Source organism: Erpetoichthys calabaricus, chromosome 18, assembly GCF_900747795.2.
Source record: "Erpetoichthys calabaricus chromosome 18, fErpCal1.3, whole genome shotgun sequence".
NCBI classification, from domain to species: Eukaryota; Metazoa; Chordata; class Cladistia; order Polypteriformes; family Polypteridae; genus Erpetoichthys; species Erpetoichthys calabaricus.
In genome coordinates, this window is record NC_041411.2 from 63,266,881 (window position 1) to 63,289,038 (window position 22,158).

Below are 22,158 nucleotides of genomic sequence, written 5' to 3' on the forward strand. Positions count from 1 at the left end.
ATCCAGCGACCTGAGACAAAGACTGGACTCCTTTGGTACTGTGTCTTTCCGGAAAATCCTTGGGTACCATTTGTTTGACTTTGTGTTGAATGAGCGGTTGCTCATAGAGTTCCAAATGAGGCACATTACGTGCATTGTGAGGGACCATCAGTTATGGCACTATGGCCATGTGGCACGTTTCCCAGAGGGTGATCCAGCTTGTAAGATCCTCATTGTTGGGGACCCGAGTGGCTGGACCAGGCCAAGGGGTCGCCCACGTAACACCTGGCTGCGGCAGATAGAGGATCATTTCCGGAGGGTGGGACTGGACCACGTGTCTGCCTGGAGGGTTGCCAACTGGGATCCCGAGTTGTTTTGTCGTGTAGTGGGTGCGGCAACGCACTGTACCAGTGCATGCTCCCCAGCTTGACTTGACTTGACTTGTGAATTAAAGCAGTGGATGGATGAGAACTTCCTGTCTTTAAACACCAATAAAACAGAGATGTTAATTATTGGAGGGAATGATGCTGATCGCAACAATATTTTGTCATCATTTAACTCAGTTGGAATCACCATTAATTTTACTACATCAGCCCACAATCTAGGAGTTATCTTTGATTCTAGTATGTCATTTAAAGCCCACATTACAAAGTTGTCCAAATCATGTTTTTTCCATTTTAAAAATGTTGGGAAATTAAGGCGTTTACTAAATAAGTGGGATTCTGAGAAATTAATTCATGCATTTATTTCTAATAGGATTGACTACTGCAATTCTGTGTTCACTGGATGTTCAAATAGTTTTTTATACAGCTTCCAGTTAATCTAAAATGCTACTGCAAGAATTATTACAAGAACAAGAAAATACAAACACATAACTCCAGTTTTTAAATCCTTACACTGGCTCACAGTTAAGTTTAGGGCAAACTTCAAACTCCTCCTTTTGACATATAAAACCTTAAATGGCCAAGGTCCAGCTTATTTGTCTGAACTTATCATGAATTACAAACCAGAGCGCACATTAAGATCTCAAGATGCCGGTCTGCTTATTATTCCAGGGATTAATAAAGTAACAGTGGCAGGTTGAGCTTTTAGATACAGGGCCCCTAAACTGTGGAATGGTCTGCCTGTTACTATAAGAGATGCTCCTTCGGTCTCATCTTTCAAATCCCGGCTGAAGACTCACTACTTCAGTTTAGCACACCCTGACTAGAGCTGCTGATTAACTGTACAGACTGCATCTCTGTTGTTAGTCATTAGCACTAAAACATAAGTAATATGATAGTTATAATGTGTTACTAACCCTCACCTATTCTGTTTCTCTTCTAAGTACTCAAATGTGGCACTTGGTGCCACTGCCCACCTTCCAAGTTGTTTTGCCTGCCCAAAGTAAAGTCATCTCTGATGGAGGATCACAGGAATCATCTGGTAGAGGGGTCCTTTCATCGGATTGGCTGGCCCAGCACTCTTCCAGCCGTAAAATGGCCAACTGGGGGAGGCAGCTTGATGGCCGAGGTCTCCAGGACTCTAAAGAAATCCAAATTTTATTATGTGATATCATCTACTGTTACTTGTAATATTTCTATTGCATTATTGTATTGTATTGAGGTTGTGTTTACTCCCTTTTTTTGACACCCACTGCAAGCCCAACCTATCTGGAAAGGGGTCTCTCTTTGAACTGCCTTTCTCAAGGTGTGTTCCATTTTTTCCCTACTAGGGTTTTTTTTTGGTTGTTGTTTCTTGACTTCTTAGAGAGTCAAGGCTGGGGGGCTGTCAAGAGGCAGGTCCTGTTAAAGCCCATTGCAGCACTTCTTGTGTGATTTTATACAAAAATGAATTGTATTGTATTTATTTACAGTCTCTCCATATTCAAATAAAAAAGCAAACAGAACAATGTCAGTGTGCTCAGAGCACAAAGTATTTAGTTAAATCTGAAACTAACCGGTTTTACTTTTTTTTTATTCTCTCTGTTCTCTTGTAATTTATTGTCCTTGAACCACGATTGTAGAATATTGCTTTGATATGTATACATATCAGTGAATTATATGTACTTCATTTATTAAAATATTTGGCACTGTTGTATTTGACTATATTATTAAAATAAATCATCCATCCATCTATCCATCTTCCAACCTGCTGAATCCAAACACAGGGTCACGGGGGTCTGCCGGAGGCAATCCCAGCCAACACAGGGCACAAAGGCAAACCAATCCTGGGCAGGGTGCCAACCCACCGCAGGACACACACAAACACACCCACACACCAAGCACACACTAGGGCCAATTTAGAATCGCCAATCCACCTAACCTGCATGTCTTTGGACTGTGGGAGGAAACCCACGCAGACACGGGGAGAACATGCAAACTCCATGCAGGGAGGACCCAAAATAAATCATTGTTTATTAAAAAAATAAACATGAGTAAGAACAGACGTAAAGAAGCAGCAATGACAGCTGATTTAACGAATCATTTCTAGTGTTGTGTAAGGTTTTATTTTTGCTATCATCTTAAATGTCCTATTTAAATACAACACTTTGTTCTCATTGTAACCGGCAGGAGCGCGCAAAATAAAAAAAGAAACGACTGTCCGTGTTTGGTTGGAGCCTTTTTGCTTTCCGTAGTTGCCTCAAGTCAAGGGTCACAAGAGACTGAAATTACTTCCGGTATTTCACATAACCTGGATTTACCGGTTAGTAAAACTTAAGGTGGTGGTTCTTAGTATTTCACTAGCCTTTCTTCGTTTACAATTAATTTGACTAGTAAACCGTTTGGAAACATGATAGTGACAAGTTTGTACAACTAAAAGAGAATCTGTTTGTTAGCAAGTATGAAACATGAAATATATTTTCGCTATTTATTTCATGCGAGTTATAATTTGGTTCGCACAGAACAGTTTCTTGAGAAATTCGTTTCACCATCAAAATTTCCAAAGTGTGAATATTTTGCGGAAGCAGCCCCGAAACGTGGGCGCCTCGAAGGAACACTGACTAGCACTGCCCCGCGGTTCCAGGGTCTTACGATCGAATTCTTCATCCGGCTGTTTATCTGTGTGGAGTTGGCATGGAATCTCTTGTTTGCGTGTGGTTTGTGTCTCCGTGCAAGATCGGCGCAAAAGATAACGTCACAGAATAACTGTCAGTTCTAAACAGACCCCATGTGAGTGGGCACTGCGATGGACTGGAGTCCCTTTTCAGGGATGGTTAGTTGACACTTTTTTTTTTTTTTTTATCAAAGTACTATTAAACCGATGTTAAAATATAGTATAAAAATATATAATAAATGGTTATTACTGCTTGAAATGACAGATTTTTAATTTATTTTTTCACATATGACTGCATCACTCCATTATCAGCAGACACTACTCCAATATGCTAATGGTTAACTCTTCTAATTGATGTTTAAATTCTAGTTGGTTATTAAGTAAATCTTTGTAATTGTGTTCACACAGCCAAAACCTGTCTTCTATTGGTGTGCAAGGTACTGCCATTCATGAAGTTCAAAAATGGGCAACCTAGACAGCTTTCTCAGAAAGTAAGTCGGCTTATCAACTCCACCACTGTCATAAGAGAAGAGGGTAACGAGATTTGACTAGAATAGGAGCAGAAGTGACAGGCACAACTGTACGGGAGGATAAGAACATGAGAGTCTGTAGTATGAGAAACAGACACCTTCCAGGTCCTCCTTAAATACGTGCCAAATATTATCTGCAGCAGTAAAAAAATGTTAAAGGGAGCCAAGAAGATGGACATTGTAATTTGGATTTCTGGGTGATTCCATACATTTGCCGATTTTAACTTTTTTTTATTTGCCCGTTTCAAATGTGTCTTTTCATATGAAGCATTGCCTTTAAGACCAGCATCCCTGAATCGTCTTTTTACAGTTGTGGATGACACTGATGTTTGTGGTATATTTAAGGAAGCATCCAACAGAGGACTTGTAAAGCATCCTTTTCTCAAACTACAGAGTGTGATGTCCTTATCCTTCTGTGCAGTTGTACATTTTGGTCTGCTACTTCTTTTCCTAGCCTGGTTAGATCAGTTTAATAACTTCTGTCAATAAAGTAGCAGACATCTTTGCATGAAATTTCAGCAGTTTTCTAGCCGTCTCACATAGAACAGGAAACTTTCATTTTGCAAAACAACAACTGATTGACATATTTCGTGAGAGACATATTTTTTGTTGGCCATTTTTGAATCCAGAACTGAATTTTAGGAGTGACAGTTCCTTTGCAACCCAAGAAAAGACAATTGAGTTGCTCTGTTGAACCAAATAAGTTTTTACAAAGGTTTCTCTAATAACCAGTTCGCAATTAAACGTAATTAGTCAATCATCGTTCAAACCGCTATATTCTAACACTGGGTCACGGGGGGTCTGCTGGAGCCAATCCCAGGATGAACTAAATTAGTTTACCATTAAGACACTGGAGTAGTGGCTGCTGATAGTGGACCTTTGCAGTCATATGAAATTGATAAATTATAAATGTTAGTCATTTGCAACAATAGTAATGACTTGGCTATATTTTTAAATCAGTTTAATGGTATTTTGATAAAAAAAGTATCAATTTCAATCAAAAATGTGAACATTTCTGCATGATTCCAAACTTTTGAATGCTACTGTATTTGCTAAATAATGTGCAGAATGTAATAATGAACTGTATCTGTAGATATTCCCATAAATAAAATTCACCAGGTACTCTGGTTAAATGTTATTTAACTGATCAGCACACACTTAAAAAGACTAACTTTACAACATTTCCATGCAGTCACTCACCGGAGTGAAAAGATTACTTAAAATATTTCTGTGATATTTTGATTCATTTAATATTAAGTACATTTTTCATTTTTAGTGCCTTCTGAAAGGAATAGCTTACCTTAAAGTCAGAATTTCCCAGCCTTTTTGTTATCTTGACAGCCATGATTAAACAAGAGAGATCCACACTTTTCACTGTGGTTATTAATCAAGGTATTCATCCATTTTTTGCTTTGCGCCCTCCCCCACCATAACCTATCGTCTGTGGGGGAGGAGCAAAAGCTTTCGATCTGTCAAAAATATCGATTTCCAGCTTTCAACGGATCTCGACGTTTTAGGGTCCCCTGAAAACATTGACATCTCAGTGATGGTTTTGTGTGTGTGTGTCACAGTTTCTTGAGGAAGTTCTAGAGCTAAAACGGCAGGACGGAAAAATTCCAAACTCAAAACTTAAGCCTATTATGAGATGATGATGTCCTGACTAATTTTTAAGCCAAATCATGCAAGAGAAAGAGGCTCTCTAGAGGAACCCTCAAATACTGTAATTCTGCAATTAATTATCTGAATTTCCTCTCTTCAGTTGCTTTCATAATGACCTATTTTATGATCAGAAAGATCACAGCATCAGAACAGTAAATAATTATTGAAATGCTATAGAATAGTTTGGGTAACTTGGCTCCTAGAGGGCAAATCCTACTGTCCACATTTTTTGACACTGGAGGCAGGATAGGAACAAACCTTGAATGGGTGCTAGCCCATCACAAGACACACTCCCAACACTTAATCATACTGACTCAATTTAAAGTCATCACTTAACTTCACCTATGCATCTTTGGCATCCATGTGGTTGTAGAGAATCTGCAATTCTACACAAAGACAAGGTCAGGATCCAAGTCCAGCCTCTTGGTGTGGTGAGGAAGCAGTGCTAACCGTCCCACCCTGGGTATTTAGACTGGTATAGTGAATGTCAGAAGTCTGTTCATGAATATTATGAATAGACAAGCAAAACGTCTGAAGCACCTTCAAAGACAAGTAATGAGTAAACAGTAAATTAATATTCTGAATTTAAGTATGCTTTTGAAATGGATATAGTTTCATTTTGCACATTGTCAGCTTTCATTATATGTCGTAGAGGTCATGTGGTTTGTTGTAACTGGTATATTGAACAACCTCAAAAAGCACAATTTTTGTGTTGTTTAAAAAGTGCAAATATACCATACTATAGTCACTGCTCCCTTCAAGCTCTGAATATTTGATCACAAAAGCTGAAATGTGCCACCACAAAGGGATATTGCTTGGTTTTTTTAATATTTGCACATTTTTCCTTTAGTATACTTTGACAGTTTGATTGTTGGTTGGTGTGTGTCAGATTCAGATTGTCAAAGCCAGTTCAGGATGAGAAGAATACCTTTACTGACACGCATGTGGAGTAACCACGGTACCAGGAAGGAGACGACTGAATTACAACTGTAGATTACAATGATTACATCTTGCCTGAAGAAGGGGCCTGAGTTGCCTCGAAAGCTTGCATATTGTAATCTTTTTAGTTAGCCAATAAAAGGTGTCATTTTTCTTGGCTTTTCTCTAAGTTCTTAAATACACAGTTAGTTACAGGAGTACATGATTAGAGGGCAGTTCTCATGTCTTTACAAATTTTTGATGAGCAGACCCTTGGAGTCAGACCATCTGCTGCTTTTGCTTGTACTGGCTTTTCTTATTGATATTTGACCTTGTATAAGAGTAACAGCGGGACAGCGACATAGCTCAAGATGTTTAATGCTTTCTAAAAGTGTTAAGGGGAAAAGCTAATAGCTAACAAGGAATTAATAATCAATGTACTGTATAATCAAATAGTGAAAATTCTATTTAACAGTAAAAGTCAACTATAACAGGTGCTACCTATGTTGGTGAAATGTTCATGTTTTTTTTTTTTTTTTAATTGGTTTCCTATTTTAACTGAGATGACCTGCAATTATCCATGGACAAGCAGTTAGTTGGATTAACTATTCAAAATTAGTTCAAGGTGAAGTATAGGAAACAATTTCTAAGGAGTAAATTTGGCCTTTGATGAATAAAAATCCAGGCTCATTTTGCAAAATGTACAAAGTAAAATATTACCTCATCAGAATAATGAAAGGAACTTATATAGTCTCAGCAGTAGCAGGAAAAACATACCAATTAACCTGTGTGTAGATTCATTTTCTTTATTTTTTATTACAAAAATTGTCAAAACATTAGCAGTAAGCAATATATTGATCCTATCAAAAGAAATGTCTCATGAAAGTTAAAGGTGCTGAGTGCTTAATATTAAGGATTGACTTGATGCGGTGAAAAACTACTACTTGGTTCACCTTAGTAATTTAGTGCTCCAACATGTCTCATTGTCTTTATTAAAGACAAAATAAATATATATAGGGACTCTGCTCTGTTGGGCCCTTCAGCAAGGTCCTTAACCTGCAATTGCTGAGCGCTTTGAGTAGTGAGAAAAGCGCTATATAAATGCAAAGAATTATTATTATTATTATATATACAAAATAACAGGATGCACTGTTTACATGAATAGATTATATATGGTGATGTAGACATTATGTTGCTAGTATGATCTATTTTCAGTCTTGCTACAGTGCTAGTAATTTTTGTTCTCCATATAATTTTTATATCCATTTTTGATTCTGGTTAACCTAATGCAGAGTCATGGGGGCAAGCTAGAGTCCATTCCGATGTCCATTATACAGTATGTAAGGCATGAACTAACAATGGATATAGGGTAACAGTTGCCCAAATAATGCAAAAATAAAATCAATAAATCAGTCAAATAAAACAGCATACAGAGATAGATTTGATGTGTTATAATTATGTGAATGCAATAAATGTATTCTCTGTTTGTATTGTTTTTTCAGTTGTATTAGTGAAAAAAGCAAAGCTTTCCAATGGAGTGCCGAAGGACATTGGTTTTACTTAACTGCAGGTCACAGTTTGGCCCTACCCTCATGTCCAGACTGAGCAGGCCAGGCATCATCACGCACTTGCAGATTTATTGTACTCAGGGTCCAAAAGAGCCAGTCAGCAGTGCTGCAGTGACTAAATCTATGCATACGTTATCTGAATTGGGAAAGAAGTGGGGCCGGAATTCAGTAAGGAAGATATCAAGCAGTGCCAATTATTGGTGGATAAAATATGAAGAGTTTGTGGGCATAAGTGAAGTTCGAGATGCCCAAGCTAAAGTGACAGAGGTAAGTGGTATAAAATACTGTACAAAATACTGCATTATTTTAACACTGCAGAAGCACTTAATATATTGCTTTGTGTATTTTTTTTCATACTTTTATGTTATTATAATAACTTTATTTGTAATTTTAAAGGATATTTATATAGTTATATAGTGGCTTGTGCTGTGTTGTGGTACACATGTTTGTATGTAATTTTGGGCCACATACAGCCTTGTATTTATAGGGCAGTTTACCTGTGTGCAGGTTAATTTTACGTATGTTTGGCAAAGTGGCACTGTTTTAGCATCAGGTTATGAGTGGTAGAAAGAGGAGAGGAATGTTAAGTAGTCAAGTCAGGTGGTTTTATTGTCATATCATGCGTACAGTGGCATGAAATAACAAACACATACGTAAACATAATATAAATGCAAGACAAGTAGCAACTTGTACTATACTATAATATACATAATAGTTAAATGAATAGATAGTAACAAATTGAAATGATATCAAAAAGTAAATGAAAACAACAACTAATAATAAAAAGTCAATAGTAAGCAGAGTGCAAGTGTAACAAATGTACTGCATATAAATAAACCACTAGCAGCAGATCTGAGGTGCGGGGGCTGCACTGAGTTTAGAGTCCACACAGCTAAGGGGGTAGAAGCTGTTGCAGAACCTGACTGAACTGGTTTGGATGCTGCAGATCCTTGTGCCAGATGGAAGTTGGACAAAGTGACCATGGGAAAGGTGGGAGCAGTCCTCCACAATGCTGTAGGCTTCATGGCTGTATATGTATGTATAACTTTTTCAGTTACCAATGTGCATGTGTGTTCTCATCTCTGAACACTAATATTTTTTTTAATGTAGAAGAAGAAACATTACCATGAAGTGTTCTAATTAATTTTTATCTTTGACAAAAGTCATCTATTTATCATCAAACCTACTTAGTCCAGTTCAGGTTAGTGGGGCATACACTTATCACTGTAGTAGTGGGTGTAAGACCGTACCAGCCATTCACAAGACAGTTTATAGTCTCTTATAAATTGCCAAATTTGCCCCTGGGGACAAATGAAGTTCTATCTACCCAGTCTCTTGACCTTGCAGAGTGTCCTCATTGAGGTTATGAGGGGAATACAACACACTATCACATGAAGGAGTGTGGGGCAGCAAAGAAGCAAGGCCAATGAAGATGCTGGAAAACTCCAGCAAAGAATCCCTGTTACCCCTGAGCTCCTTGTCTCTCAGGAAAAGGGGAAGGAAACTGACATTCACTAGTCTCCAGGCAAACTGAGATCTGCATTTGATTACGTACTGATCACCAGTCAAAAATGGCAATTCTTCAGACTGTCTGGTAAATGTAATGCCAGTCACAGATGCTGCATTTTATTATCATAACATGTTGTAAACTTTTACACTGTATCCTCTGTTAACCATATTACAGGTGGAAAACTGACAAAAAAAGCTACATTTGACTACACTGGGTCTTCTAGGGGTATTCTGCTTAACATTCATATTTAATCTCTGTGATGCCAGACTGTCAAAAACAGAAAATCAATGAGTCATTCATTCATTTCAATTCATTTGTAATAGGTACATTTTTACTTATGTGCCCAGAGTGTTATACAATAAATAAAAATATTTGTATAGTCTGAAAAATGAAGTGTAGCATAACATAAATAAATTTTATTTCAAATGACTCCTTCATAGTTTAATAATATTTTTTACACTAGAAGAGAGAAAATGTTTTGCAGTGCAGGTCTGTCTAACTAGCCTCCTCCCAAGTTTTAGTTTAGTTTTCCACCGTCTCAGAATTGAAGCATGATAGGCTAGTAATTCCCCCCACTACTTACCTTGAATATGTTTTTTTTTTTTATGAAACTCCAGTGCTGAAATTTTTCAGTTTAAATCTGTGAGTTTACCTTATGTTTAATTTACCCTCAACTAGCTAGATGAATTAAAATGATAATTTATCAGTTTTGCACACATGTTGTCATTGAGGCTTTCATAAAATGAGGTACTACCCAAAAAATATTCCACATTAACCTTGAACAGTTGGTGTTGATAACAACAATAGTAGTATCACATTTTATTTTATTATTGCGATTCTGTGTGAAAGATAAATACACCAGGTTGTCTTCAAATGGTAATTCTCGTGGCTAAGACCTCTCCCAAAGTTTTTCAGGAGGTTCAAAGCAGAGTGTGCAGTGAATTCCTTATCTGAAGGCACTATTTTTCTGACAGTCCCATGGGGAGATATTATTAAAGGGGATCATGACTGTGTGATGTACAGGTGCTTTCCTTTCTCTTGGCATATACAGTTTCAGACTTGATGCTATTTTTTTAACTTTAACTTTGTTTAAAAAAAATGATAGGTATATGCTCTGATCAAACATTTGAAAATGGCTGGGCTTGGCAATTGTTATTGGTTAAGAATCTGGTAGTTAATCAAAGGAAAACATGAAATAATTTTATTTAATGTGTTTACATTTTTTCAGGCAGAAAAACAATTTATGGTAGCTAGGGGAATAGTCAGAGAGGCTCATGACAGCCTAGAGACCCACCTTCTGAAATTGAGAGAAATCCGTGATCGTCTCGACAGAGTCTCTAGGGAGGAGTCGAGATACTTGGAACTAGCTACTGAGGAGCATAGGCTGCTACAGGTTTGTAATGAAAGTGGTCCTATTTATGCATGTATGTACTGTGTGTGTGTGTATATATATATATATATATATATATATATATATATATATATATATATTTATTTATTTATTTATTTACTGTTTTTTTCCCTTCTGGTTCTCTGCTGGTTTAACGGCTGTTTTATGGGTTCAGCCAGGGTGGCTGCCCATTCTGTAAACAAGGGATTTTAAACTGTATCATCTACCAGTTTTGTCATTTCATCTTAAAATTCAATTCATCATATGTATTGTGTACCCACTTATGTATAAACAAGACGGCAAACCCCTAAATTTGATTAAGTGGCTTCAGGAAATGGATGAATGGATGGATCTCAATTTACAGTTTTAGATACAATTCAGAAGTTTGGATCTTGATTGCAGAAAGCAAACTAAATGTACTGACCTAATATCATCAGAACTCTGGGAATTTTGAGCATAGAAGAACAAACCATGACCCCCTTCCACTGTGGTCTCCAACCTAATTAAACATTATAGAAAAAATATCCATCCATCCATTATCCAACTCGCTATATCCTAACTACAGGGTCACGGGGGTCTGCTGGAGCCAATCCCAGCCAACACAGGGCACAAGGCACGAAACAAACCCCGGGCAGGGCGCCAGCCCACCGCATAGAAAAAATACTTTTTGATTATATGCATGTCAGAGGAGTTAGTATCAATATTAGAGAGGTGGAATTCAATAATTATGAATTATGAATTTATGTGATACATTAAAATAAATAATTGTGTTACAATAAAACCACACTGTTTTAGTCTGTTGTGTGAGTGTGGGGGGTGTCTTGCAAAATATTTCCTCATCGTCTTTGATATGTATGTTTTATGACTTTGTTTGTTGTAATCAAATGTGCTAGTAATATTATATCCTACTGTATATAATGATATGGTCAACTGAGTACTTAACTGTACAGCATAAACTTCTGATTTTTTTTTTAATTTTACATTTTTTAATACACACTGAATCTATATGTTAAATGATTCACCTCTCTTCCATAGAGACAAGGAACCTGAGTCAGTTTCTGGCACAGATCTTGTGGTTCTATTTTAAGTTTTGTTTTTGTTTTTTAAACTTGTTAGCTTTAAGTGTCCAAAAGTGTCTGCAATTCTGAAATTCAAAAATCTCCAAAATGTTTTATTTTCCAATCTAAGATGCAGTGATCATAACTCAAGGCTAGTGGTGTCAGGTTACTGTGAATTAGCACAATTTAGGATGAATATAGTGAACATGTGCAGTTTTTAGGTTTTGATGGTGCTTTGGGAAATAAGTCTCAATAGTTTTATAGCTAACTCAGTTTAGGTCTTTTAAAAGATGACAGATCTCAGGAGATCATTAGTGCTGTTTTCCTCCTGCTAAGTATGGCATATACCATTGCATACAGTAAAATATTCAAGGTGTAAAACAATATCAAATGATTACTTAAAAATGCTTTTTAGGGTATATTCTTTCCATAAAATGAGTGCTATAGTTGTGGTTCAGTTCAGTAGATGTGCTGTTATTTTTTAGTCTCTGTTTTATTATCCTTTTACATAATTCATGGCTCACTTGTAGATAGAAATCACACTGAGCACAGTGTGGAAAAAGTGGCCTATGCAACACATTTGATCACCAGTGGACTGAGCAGTTCTTACAATTCCTGAGTCTGGGAGAAAAAGTATTACATTTTCCTGTGGAAGACTAGTAACTGTAATTAATCAAATATGAAATATGAAAAGTAAGAAGAAGGAGAAAAAGTGTGAAATACAACTTTCTCCCATTCTCTCATATATTGTTGAAATAATAAGTGATATATTTTCTTAATTCAGGAATAACTATTAAATCAATAAATATTTGTGTTGGTAACCTTTTTTTTAAAAAAATAAATATTAAAGGAAGGCTGAACTGTAACTCACTTCCATTAATGAACAAGGAACTTGAAACAAGTCGTTATAATAAAAAGAAAGTTATTATGTTACTAAGTATTTGTAAATTGTGTAAGATACACATTGGTTATCTATTCATTTTATGAACTCCATTTACTTTTTTATTGTTTAACAGGAGGAACGGAGACTTCGGTCTTCCTATGAAAATGCAGAGGAAGCAGAAAGGGAGAAATTTGCTCTGTTTTCTGCATCAGTGCGGGAGAGTCATGAGAAGGAGCGAAGTAGAGCAGAAAGAACAAAAAACTGGTCCATTATTGGCTCAGTGCTGGGGGGCATAATTGGAGTTCTGGGTTCCACTTATATAAACAGGGTACGGCTCCAAGAACTCAAGGCACTTTTATTAGAAGCTGAAAAAGGACCAATTAACCTTCAAGAAGCTATCAGTGAGCAAATTGCAATACATCACTCACAGAAGGAAGAGCTTGACAGCCTTATTAGTGTTCTTCGCAATACAGTGGACCAAGGCAAAGGAACAGAAGATCAAGAATTGAAAATAATCAAGGTTTCTCAGGGGGCTGGGCATTCTGACTCTGTCATCAAAGAGCATCTGGTAGTAAGCAAGGCAACACAGTCTTTAGTGGAGGGGATTCAGCCAAAAATACTGAGAGTTGAGCAGAACCTAGGGAAGATGATGAGTGAGCTTCAAGCTGTAAAAATGGCAGTTCAGTCTCGCAACATAGAAAGGTCCACTTTGAAAATGCAGGATTTGGCATTTATGGATGTGGGTGATGTCCTTCAAGGAATTGCTGAAACAGAGCAAAGGCTTTCGAATCAAATGCAGAAAAATACTTTGTATGGTACAGTGTTCACCTATGCTGCTATTGCACTAACACTACCAATATGTTATTTTTTATTTAAAAGTACATAAATATTTCCATTAGAATGTAAATACATGTATGTAATTGTGAGAACAATATCTATATATAAAGTAGAAATTTTGACATATTTTATCTTTTTCTGTATATATATATATATATATATATATATATATATATATATATATATATATATAATTCTATGGTTGAGTGTGAGCAAAATTGCACAACCGAGGTTGCAGGCCTTATTTATCAGGATTTGTGATTTTTATTAAGTATATTGTAGCTGTTTAGGGCCATGCTATTCCCAGCAGCTGTAATTAACTAAAATAACTCTATACAAGAATAATGTAATAAATTGTAAAAGCAATTGCATATGATTCCTTCTGATAACTGATTTAAATGCAAAGAAGTCACAAACTTATTACAGATACTAAGTAATATATTTAAGCACACTTGACTAGGAGATACGTACATAACATTGCTGCCAACAAATTAAAAAGTTTTTGTGCCCAAGGCATCTATTAAAGCTTGAGCAAATCATTTCAAATATGCAGGCAACAATAGTCATAAACTGCACAGCTCCTTTCTGGAACACAAGCAAATTATTTCCAACATAATGAAACTGATGTACCATAACAGGTGGCGTGCCCTCCTCAATAAAGAGTCAGTAACCTTCCTGATCATCACGTGAGACATTCTGCTGAAAGTTGAAAGAAGACTAACTAACCCAGCAAAATGAAAAATTCAGTAGTGGCTACCGTTAGGCATGCAGAGACTGTGTTAAATAATGTTGTGATATGGGAATAAAGTAAATTAAAAGACATACTAGAAAACTGGGCACAGCTTTGTTTAAGATGTTTCCTATTGTGTTATGTGTGCTTTTCAGCAGTGTATAACCTTGAATCCAGTGTTTGTTCATAAATAGTTACAGTTGCTCTGAGCTGGTATGTCAGTATTTTATTAATATTAGCATTTTATTACTGAATGGTATATAAAGTTACTCAGACAGTAAGAAAAAAGAACAACTACTGTTTAATTGCAGTTCAAATGGAAATTGTGCCTGGTTCATCTGTGCCCTGTTACTCCTTTTTTTGTTTATAGTCGATTGTATTCTTTATCTTGGGTTCAGAAATTATGCATTGCATTTGATTATTAACACCAGGCACAGCTTTACATCTCCATGAGTATCCACATGGGTAGCTACTTAGAGTACTCCTTTTCTGGGAGAGTGTTCATTATACAGCTTATATGATGCTGAAGTCGCCATTCAGTTTAATGTTGTTGTCAGTAAGTGACCTAACACTTGGTGATCCTGTCATTAAACAGCATGTAGTAGTGTAAGTGCTTGGCATACTTTACAAAAGAAAAAAAAAAATGCTGTTTGAATATTGGGGTTGTTGGCGCTGCTAGCTGAGTGTTCTTTAGTGACAACTGAGTGATGTCTAAACCAGATTGTGCACTTTTTAAATCATGATACATGAAAGCAGCGTCAGTAGTTTTTAGGTTGCAGTCAGACACTTCAATAAAGTTAAAGATGGCTGATGGGAGAGTTACAAACTTGTTGATTATAGAAGGAAAGCAAGGGATTATGCTAGACACATAAGGGGTACAGTTATTATGGTAAAAAGAATGCTAATAAGACAACATTTTGCTCTTTCGAAAACCTTGTTCCTGATTTGTATGTATAAAGCTGTATTCAGAGAGGACTGGATTGCAATCCTTTCAAAATATTTTGCTGTATACTAGTAAGTTTAGTTGTTACAGGACATTTCTTCATTTCTGTCCAGTTCACCCCTCCCCTGCTTAATCTTTTTCACAACTTTGCTTCTGGTTATTAGAATTAAGAGATTTGTGACTAAGCTCAGTGGCATTCAGACATCTCACTTTGAATGAAACCCAGTTTGGCGAAGTAGATTTTCACAGAGTTTAGTTAATCCTATCCTATTTAAAGGTAGCACATGTTGTGGTAGAATTCTTTAATTCTTTTGTTAAAATTAAGTTAGCAGATTAATGACATATTAAAACAATAGTAGTGCCAATACTTGATGAATAGTAATGATTCATTTTCAAGGCTAATAACCTATTATCCAAAATATCCTATAATGGATTTTCATATTTGTGCATTTCTGCAAATAAAACAGACCAGCAAGTGATAAAGTAAAATGAATAACTAGTATATAATTTTTTTAATTTCTAACATTGTTGGGTTGTGAACTTCTCCATTACAATTGACCACAAAAATAAACATCCATAACAAAAGCATTTTCTTTTTATCTAGGTACACATACTTTGCCTCACTGTGCTTTACACTAATTTTGTTTTACTTTCTGTAACATAGTATTTCAAGTATGCAAAACATAAACAGGGGGGACTAAGGTGAGGCATTTGGAAGAAGGTGAAGAGGGAACAGGCTCATTTTGTAACACTTGTTTCCACTCCAGTGCACAGTTGGAAGACCCTTTACACATTACAGAGTGTCTACTGTTGTGTTATGGGCTGGAACATTTCACATGCCATGTAGTCAACTGACTTCATATCCCAACCCCACTCGAGTTCTTTTTCAGGATCTGCTAGTTGAAATAACAGTCTTCTGTGATTCTTCAGACTATATGGCTGTTTGTTTGGGATTGTCTGGGTCAAAAGTCATGATTTCCATGTGGATGAGACCTGCAGAATACACAGCAAAAGAATAGTTAGACTGCCTAGTCAAATTCAGTTTGGGTGTCCATTTTAGGACACGGCGGTGCATGCCCTCCTGGACCATGACCTTAACTAAACCACACTAGTGCTCCAGCTTGTGTTACTAGTCATCATCATTGAAATACTCTTACTTTTCCATTCCTCTATGGCCAAGTCTAGATTTTCAAAGGAGTCATCATATGGGTCCGAGTCAGGCTCACTCTCAGGATCATGAAATTCTTCCAAGTATTTGTGAGAAAGTCCTTCTTTGGCAGTTATTCTGTGGTCGGGATCCAGGACCAGCATCTTCTCTAGCAAATCTACAACTAATTAAAAATGTGTAATCAATATGGTGTTAATAGGCCTCAGCATTATTAAAGGAGTTGCTGAAAGCTTTTATCTGCTTGATCCAATTTAATGTACAAAGTGAAGCAGTACTGGGTGAAAGGCAGGCACCAGCGTTGGGTGGGGTGCCAGTCCATTGCAGGGAGCACACACAGACACACTGATCAAGCTGGTTGAGAGTCGTCATTTAAACTGGCACACCTGCCTTAGGCATAGCTAACTGATGGAAAACATACAAGCTACACACAGACAAATGACTTGGACCCGCTGGGTCTGGGAAGCAGCATCGGCATCCACTGCTGCACCAGAAAACTTTATAATACAGCTGAAAAAACAGCTTCTTTGTTAAATGTACAGTATGTTCTCTTCTTTAACTGTTAATAAAAAATATCCCTGGCAAATATCCATCCATCCATCCATTTTCCAACCCGCTGAATCTGAACACAGGGTCACAGGGGTCTGTTGGAGCCAATCCCAGCCAACACAGGGCAGGAACCAATCCCGGGCAGGGTGCCAACCCACCACAGGACACACCCACACACCAAGCACACACTAGGGCCAATTTAGAATCGCCAATCCACCTAACCTGCATGTCTTTGGACTGTGGGAGGAAACTGGAGCACCCTGAGGAAAACTACGCAGACACGGGGAGAACATACAAACTCCACCCAGGGAGGACCCGGGAAGCGAACCCAGGTTCCCAGGTCTCCCAACTGCGAGGCAGCAGCACTACCCACTGCGCCACAGTGCTGCCCTGGCAAATATCATTAAAACAAAATAAGTTTGTGCTGCAATAAAGCAGTCTGGAGTGACGTCACTGTACATCCAAAACTGCATTCAGTGAATGAAGAAGTTCAATGATAAAGGCGAGTGAATTAAAGACTCTGCACATTGCAGTTACCAGTCCAGAGTGCTCCACAGTGGTTCATTTTAAAGATGATTAGGATGCCAGGGTAAAATTAAGATATGAAGGAGTACTTTACAAGAAATGATTGAAAAAAATAATAATAATAATACCTCTCTTGTCCATGAAGGGAAACAAATCTCTAAAATTCTTCTTAACTTTTAATGGTAAAGCTTGTAGATATCGTTTTGCCTGCAAATAAATATATTTTTAATTAAATCAGCTAAAAAAAAATTAAAAAAACACTGAAATGTGGTAGAATTTCTATTACTAAGTGCATTCAGCTCTTTTCTTATAATTGCCATGTAAAGCACTTTAAATTGGCTTTATGAAATGTTCTTCTTCTTTCCTGCACTTTTAATGCAATTTATTTATATCTGATTACAGGTGAGACTCTTCAATGATTGTAACTGTGACCAAGGCCAGCCATGGCCTGCTGTGTGTAGTGGTTACTGGCCACATTTATATGCCGTATTCATTGGTTAAGTGAATTGGGTAAAGTGCTGAATGGTGGTATATAGAAAAATATACAGGGGTGGGCAAAAGTAGGGTTATGGTTGTGAGTACGTGAAACACAGAGTTTATTCTTGTGTTGTTATTTATTAATTACTAGCCGTCCCCCGTGGCTCTGCCAGCATAGTAGTGAAACAGGACAAACTTTAAAAATCAATAAACAAAAAGGTATTGCTAGCTAAGCACAGAGGCAAAGTACACTCCAAAATGCAGAGGCAGAGCAAGTCCAACGGAGGCTGGCATGTGAGTGAGGAGGGCCCTGCCCAGCTCCCTACTCCTGATGTCACGCTTCCCCCCTCTCCTCAGCCCCGGAGCCTCCATCTCAGATTATATCGCTCTTGCAAGCGAACTGTGATTCTTAGCGCGATGAGAGAAGTCGCAAAATCAACCAGAATGTTCAAGCAAATTATAGAAAAAAAAACCCGATCTAAATCCGTTAAGTAGTTCTCGCGTTCGCTAGCTAAGCGGATGTAAGATACGCCCTGAGGCTGGCGTGTGAGTGAGAAGGGCCCCCCACTCCCCTTCCCCTTGGCCCACTGCGTCTCTCTTGGATTCACACAAATAAATCGGTACTGCAAGTGAACCATGATACTTAGCACGATGAGTGAGGTCGCAAAATCGTGAAAAGCAGACAGACAGACATACAGACATTGGATTTTATATATATACTAGACATTAAGCCCGTTACAATAACGGGCGCTAGAACAGTAGTGCATAAACATTAGTAGGAACAGTCTATATTAAATAGCAAAGGACCATCTATTTTCTTTTACAATAATACTGGCTTGTATGTGGCTGTAATATGCGTCACTGTATTGTGTGCCTTTAATTTTCTCTCACAGTAATACGTTTCTCCAGCAAGTATTTTAGTCTGTGCTGGTGTGCAGCTGATTATTGTATGTATGGCGTCCCCCCAGCAACGGATTTTATGTGCACGAAAATAAATCTACTTTTAAAAGTCATCCTATTGTAATATGAAAATTCGTATATTTAAGAAAACACTTTACACTTTACCGGGCCAAGTTTGTTAATCGCAAATCTGACATCCTCAGAGTGAACAACAAACACTAATCCCACCTCTTTGGGGAAGCCGGTCTCCACGTCTCAGTACCCGATATGCGTTATGTTTTAGGTCTTACCTCATTTACCGAAATCTGATTGGATCGGCCGCGCGATATTTTATAGGTCCCGCCCTCTCTGTCTTGTGTGAAGCGTCAGGCAGCTTTTGAAGCATCGCACCGTGCCCCGCGCATGCGCACTTCACCAGAAGACACACACACACGGACACATGGACGCACACAGGGATTTTATTAAAGAAGATATAGAGATGTATCATGCAAGTGATTTGAAGCTTTAAATGGATGAGTAAAAAAAAAAAACGATCTAAATCCGTTAAGTAGTTCTCTCGTTTGATAGCTAAGCAGATATAAGGTACACACCAAACCTGGCGTGTGAATGAGACGGGCCCCCCTCTCTCCCCCTCCCCTCAGCCCACTGCATGTCTCTCGGATTCACACAAATAAATCGGTACTGCAAGCGAACTCTGACACATAGTGAAACAAGAGAAGTCGCAAAACCAACCAGTATGTTCAAGCAAATTACAGAAGAAAACCTGATCTAAATCTGTTAAGTAGTTCTCTCGTGAAAAGCGGACAGACATACATACAGAAAGACAGACGTTGGATTTTATATAAATAGAGATCCTATTGTTTAATTGTATTATTTGTCTTATTATTATTAAAGTGTGCTTGAGCGTAGCAAGTAGACTACAAGAATGTGTAAATAATGAAGGCCGGCAATTTGAGCACTTACGAGATTGTACCTAAAAGCACACTGTGCCATTGTGACACATCTCTTGAGTTCATGAAGTTAATAAAACTATTGTAAAAATGTCTTTTCCCATACGAAGTAATAAACTTACTTTTGCCCACCTACTTCTGTCAAAAGAATAAATTATACAAGAAAATGTTCCATTTTTAAGACCATAAAAAGCCTGTGCACATAATGCTGGACATCTAAGAGAAGACTGTTGAGTCTGTAAGATTCATTTAACTTCAGATACCTAACTTGGCCCATTATGTCCTCCAGAATTTTTTTACAGTTTGTTTCTTTCCAGATTTCCAGGACCTTTTCTTTGAACATGTGCTTACTAACTTCAATCTTAAATGCATATCCCCTCAATATGCAGTATATCGATGTCCTCAGGCATGGGGTTCACAATACCGAGAAGATTCTGAAATCGGTATAGAGGTAATATAATAGAATAAACATTCTGGTAGAAGAACTATGTTTGGTCAACCTTCTGTTCAAACACTATTCGTTGAACTTTGCCCACAGCCGTCTTTACCATTCCGTCAACATGGACTGACTGAGATTTGAAAGGTATAATATTGAAAATTTTTCTGACGTTGCATGCAATTCTGCAACAAATTTTCTTATTTTGGGTCCTTTTTTATTTTATTTTATATTTACTCTTGTCATTTCTGAATGGATTTTCTTGTTTTTTTTTCTTCCGCTATTTTTGAATTTTGAGGAAAACACCGATCAACCGCAACATTAAAACCGTTGAGAGGTGAAGTGAATAACGCTGATTATCTCATTACAATGGCACCTGCCAAGGGGTGTGATATTATTAGGCATCAAGTGGAAGATTGGAGAATAAAGAAAGGGACCCTGTGAAGGAGCAAAGGCAATGGCGCTCTGAGGTGTGTCCCTGCTGAACCTTTGTGTGAAAACGGGGACTGGGATTGACCCTCCCGAGATCCAGGGAGCACAATGCAACCTATGGGATAACGGAGAGCCAACTAGGTACGTCTCAGTCACGGCCCCAGAGGGCTGGCAGGTTGATGATGACTGCAGCTGTCAGTGTCGCCTCCATCTGAGTGGACCTACCAGGGTACCGCATCTAGCTGATGCCTGGGAGTATTTCACTTTACGTATTTTTAATGTTCATGCGAGAGCTTACTTTGGTCTGGATTATTCAATGATTGACTTATTCCTCTAAGCACGACACTTCATTAGTTTGACTTTGTTTTAATGAACTAGCATTGTGCACTTTGCCTGTTCAAAATTGGTTGTTGTCTTTCACTCGCCACTGTGCCCATCTTGGTTACGAACTGCAAGGGAGTCATGTGAATGGTTTAATGATGGAGAAGCCACCCAGCCATTGATGGCATGACAGTATGTTAAAGTACAGTAAGTTGGGTTTGTGTGGAAGGGGCAGGGCCTGGGCTCCGTCCTGGGTATGACGTTAATCTGCATCCAGCCCTGCAAGCGGGTTCTCCAACTTGTAGGGAAAACTTGGGGGTTGGTGACAGGATTGGCACTCCAGCCACTATAAAAAAACCTCACACTCTTCAGTGTGGTACCGAGGTGTCACCCGTTGCACGGCTGCATTCGGATCTCAATCCAGGTAGTTTGTCATGTGGTGGGTGCAGCAATGCTCCGTAATCAGCGCATGCTGTCAACCTGGACCAAGGAGAACTTGCTCTACGAGAATCTGGCCCCAGGTCAAAACTATTTGATGTTCCCTATTACAGTAAACCACTATAATAATAATAATTCATTACATTTATATAGCGCTTTTCTCAGTACTCAAATATAGACCCCACATACACTTTAAATTTGAATATTACAACACAACAATTTTATTTAGCTCTAGCATAGCTGAAATACCCAGGAGGAAAATAAAGTTTTTTTTTTTATTTTTTTAATTGTTTGAGAAAAATATAATTAAAAAAACACAACTTTAAAAATAAAAATTAATTAACAAACAACGAAGACTCACTAATAAGCTTGTCTTGCAGTCTTGTATGTATGTTATCATCCAGTTGACGCTCAGAACCGGCCAACTCAATTTAATTTAAAAATGAACAGGTGCTGGAGCTCAAACATAAAGAATGCTGGCAATCACCTCCAGTTTGCCCTCTGGTGGTCATTGGATGATAACATGCAAACAAAACTGTAAGATCACCCCCCCCACCCCATAGGGCTGATTTCACCCTACAGTGTTTTTAGCTGACCAATGAGAAACGTGTATCAAGTTTCATGAAAATCGCTCCAGCTGTTCAGAAGTGATGCTGGAACAGACGCACACATGCACACACGCACACACACAGCTTGTATAACAGTGGAAATGTGCTGTCCCCTCAAAATAACTCAACACTCAGCCATTAAGGTCTAAACCGCTGGCAACAAAAGTGAGTACACCCCTAAGTGAAAAATATCCAAATTGTGCCCAAAGTGTCAATATTTTGTGTGGCCACCATTATTTTCCAGCACTGCCTTAACTCTCTTGTGCATGGAGTTCACTAGAGCTCTTCCACTCCTCCATGACGACATCATGGAGCT

General features: G+C 37.9%; 2 protein-coding genes across 3 annotated transcripts in view; one reads left to right on the forward strand and one right to left on the reverse strand.

The window, feature by feature from the left end:
• The first annotated feature begins 2,589 nt into the window (after positions 1 to 2,589).
• Positions 2,590 to 14,190, forward strand: ccdc51 (coiled-coil domain containing 51). Of its 2 annotated transcripts, none has more exons than XM_028825189.2 (4): positions 2,590 to 2,664; positions 7,625 to 7,957; positions 10,429 to 10,593; positions 12,665 to 14,190. In XM_028825189.2, the coding sequence occupies exons 2-4, from the start codon at positions 7,655 to 7,657 to the stop codon at positions 13,415 to 13,417; spliced, it is 1,221 nt and encodes a 406-aa protein (XP_028681022.1). In that variant the 5' UTR covers positions 2,590 to 2,664; positions 7,625 to 7,654; the 3' UTR covers positions 13,418 to 14,190. The 2 variants fall into 2 exon arrangements, with proteins under 2 accessions (XP_028681022.1, XP_028681023.1); XM_028825190.2 differs by lacking the exon at positions 2,590 to 2,664 and adding an exon at positions 2,719 to 3,174.
• A 1,426-nt stretch (positions 14,191 to 15,616) lies between these two features.
• zgc:171775 (STKc_p38 domain-containing protein) overlaps positions 15,617 to 22,158 on the reverse strand; it is a 64,688-nt gene continuing 58,146 nt past the window's right edge. Inside the window, exons 10-12 of the mRNA XM_028825192.2 lie at positions 17,409 to 17,487; positions 16,199 to 16,372; positions 15,617 to 16,034 (exon numbers count right to left, since the gene is read on the reverse strand). Of these exons, the coding sequence (XP_028681025.1) occupies positions 15,973 to 16,034; positions 16,199 to 16,372; positions 17,409 to 17,487 (315 nt within the window). The 3' untranslated portion in view covers positions 15,617 to 15,972. The remainder of the gene's footprint in view (positions 16,035 to 16,198; positions 16,373 to 17,408; positions 17,488 to 22,158) is intronic.

Excerpts from the sequence above, each read along its gene's own strand:
- ccdc51 (XM_028825189.2), top strand. The coding sequence starts at position 7,655 with ATGGAGTGCCGAAGGACATTGGTTTTACTTAACTGCAGGTCACAGTTT. Across the intron at positions 7,958-10,428 it reads CCCAAGCTAAAGTGACAGAG|GCAGAAAAACAATTTATGGT; the intron begins GTAAGTGGTATA and ends ACATTTTTTCAG. Across the intron at positions 10,594-12,664 it reads AGGAGCATAGGCTGCTACAG|GAGGAACGGAGACTTCGGTC; the intron begins GTTTGTAATGAA and ends ATTGTTTAACAG.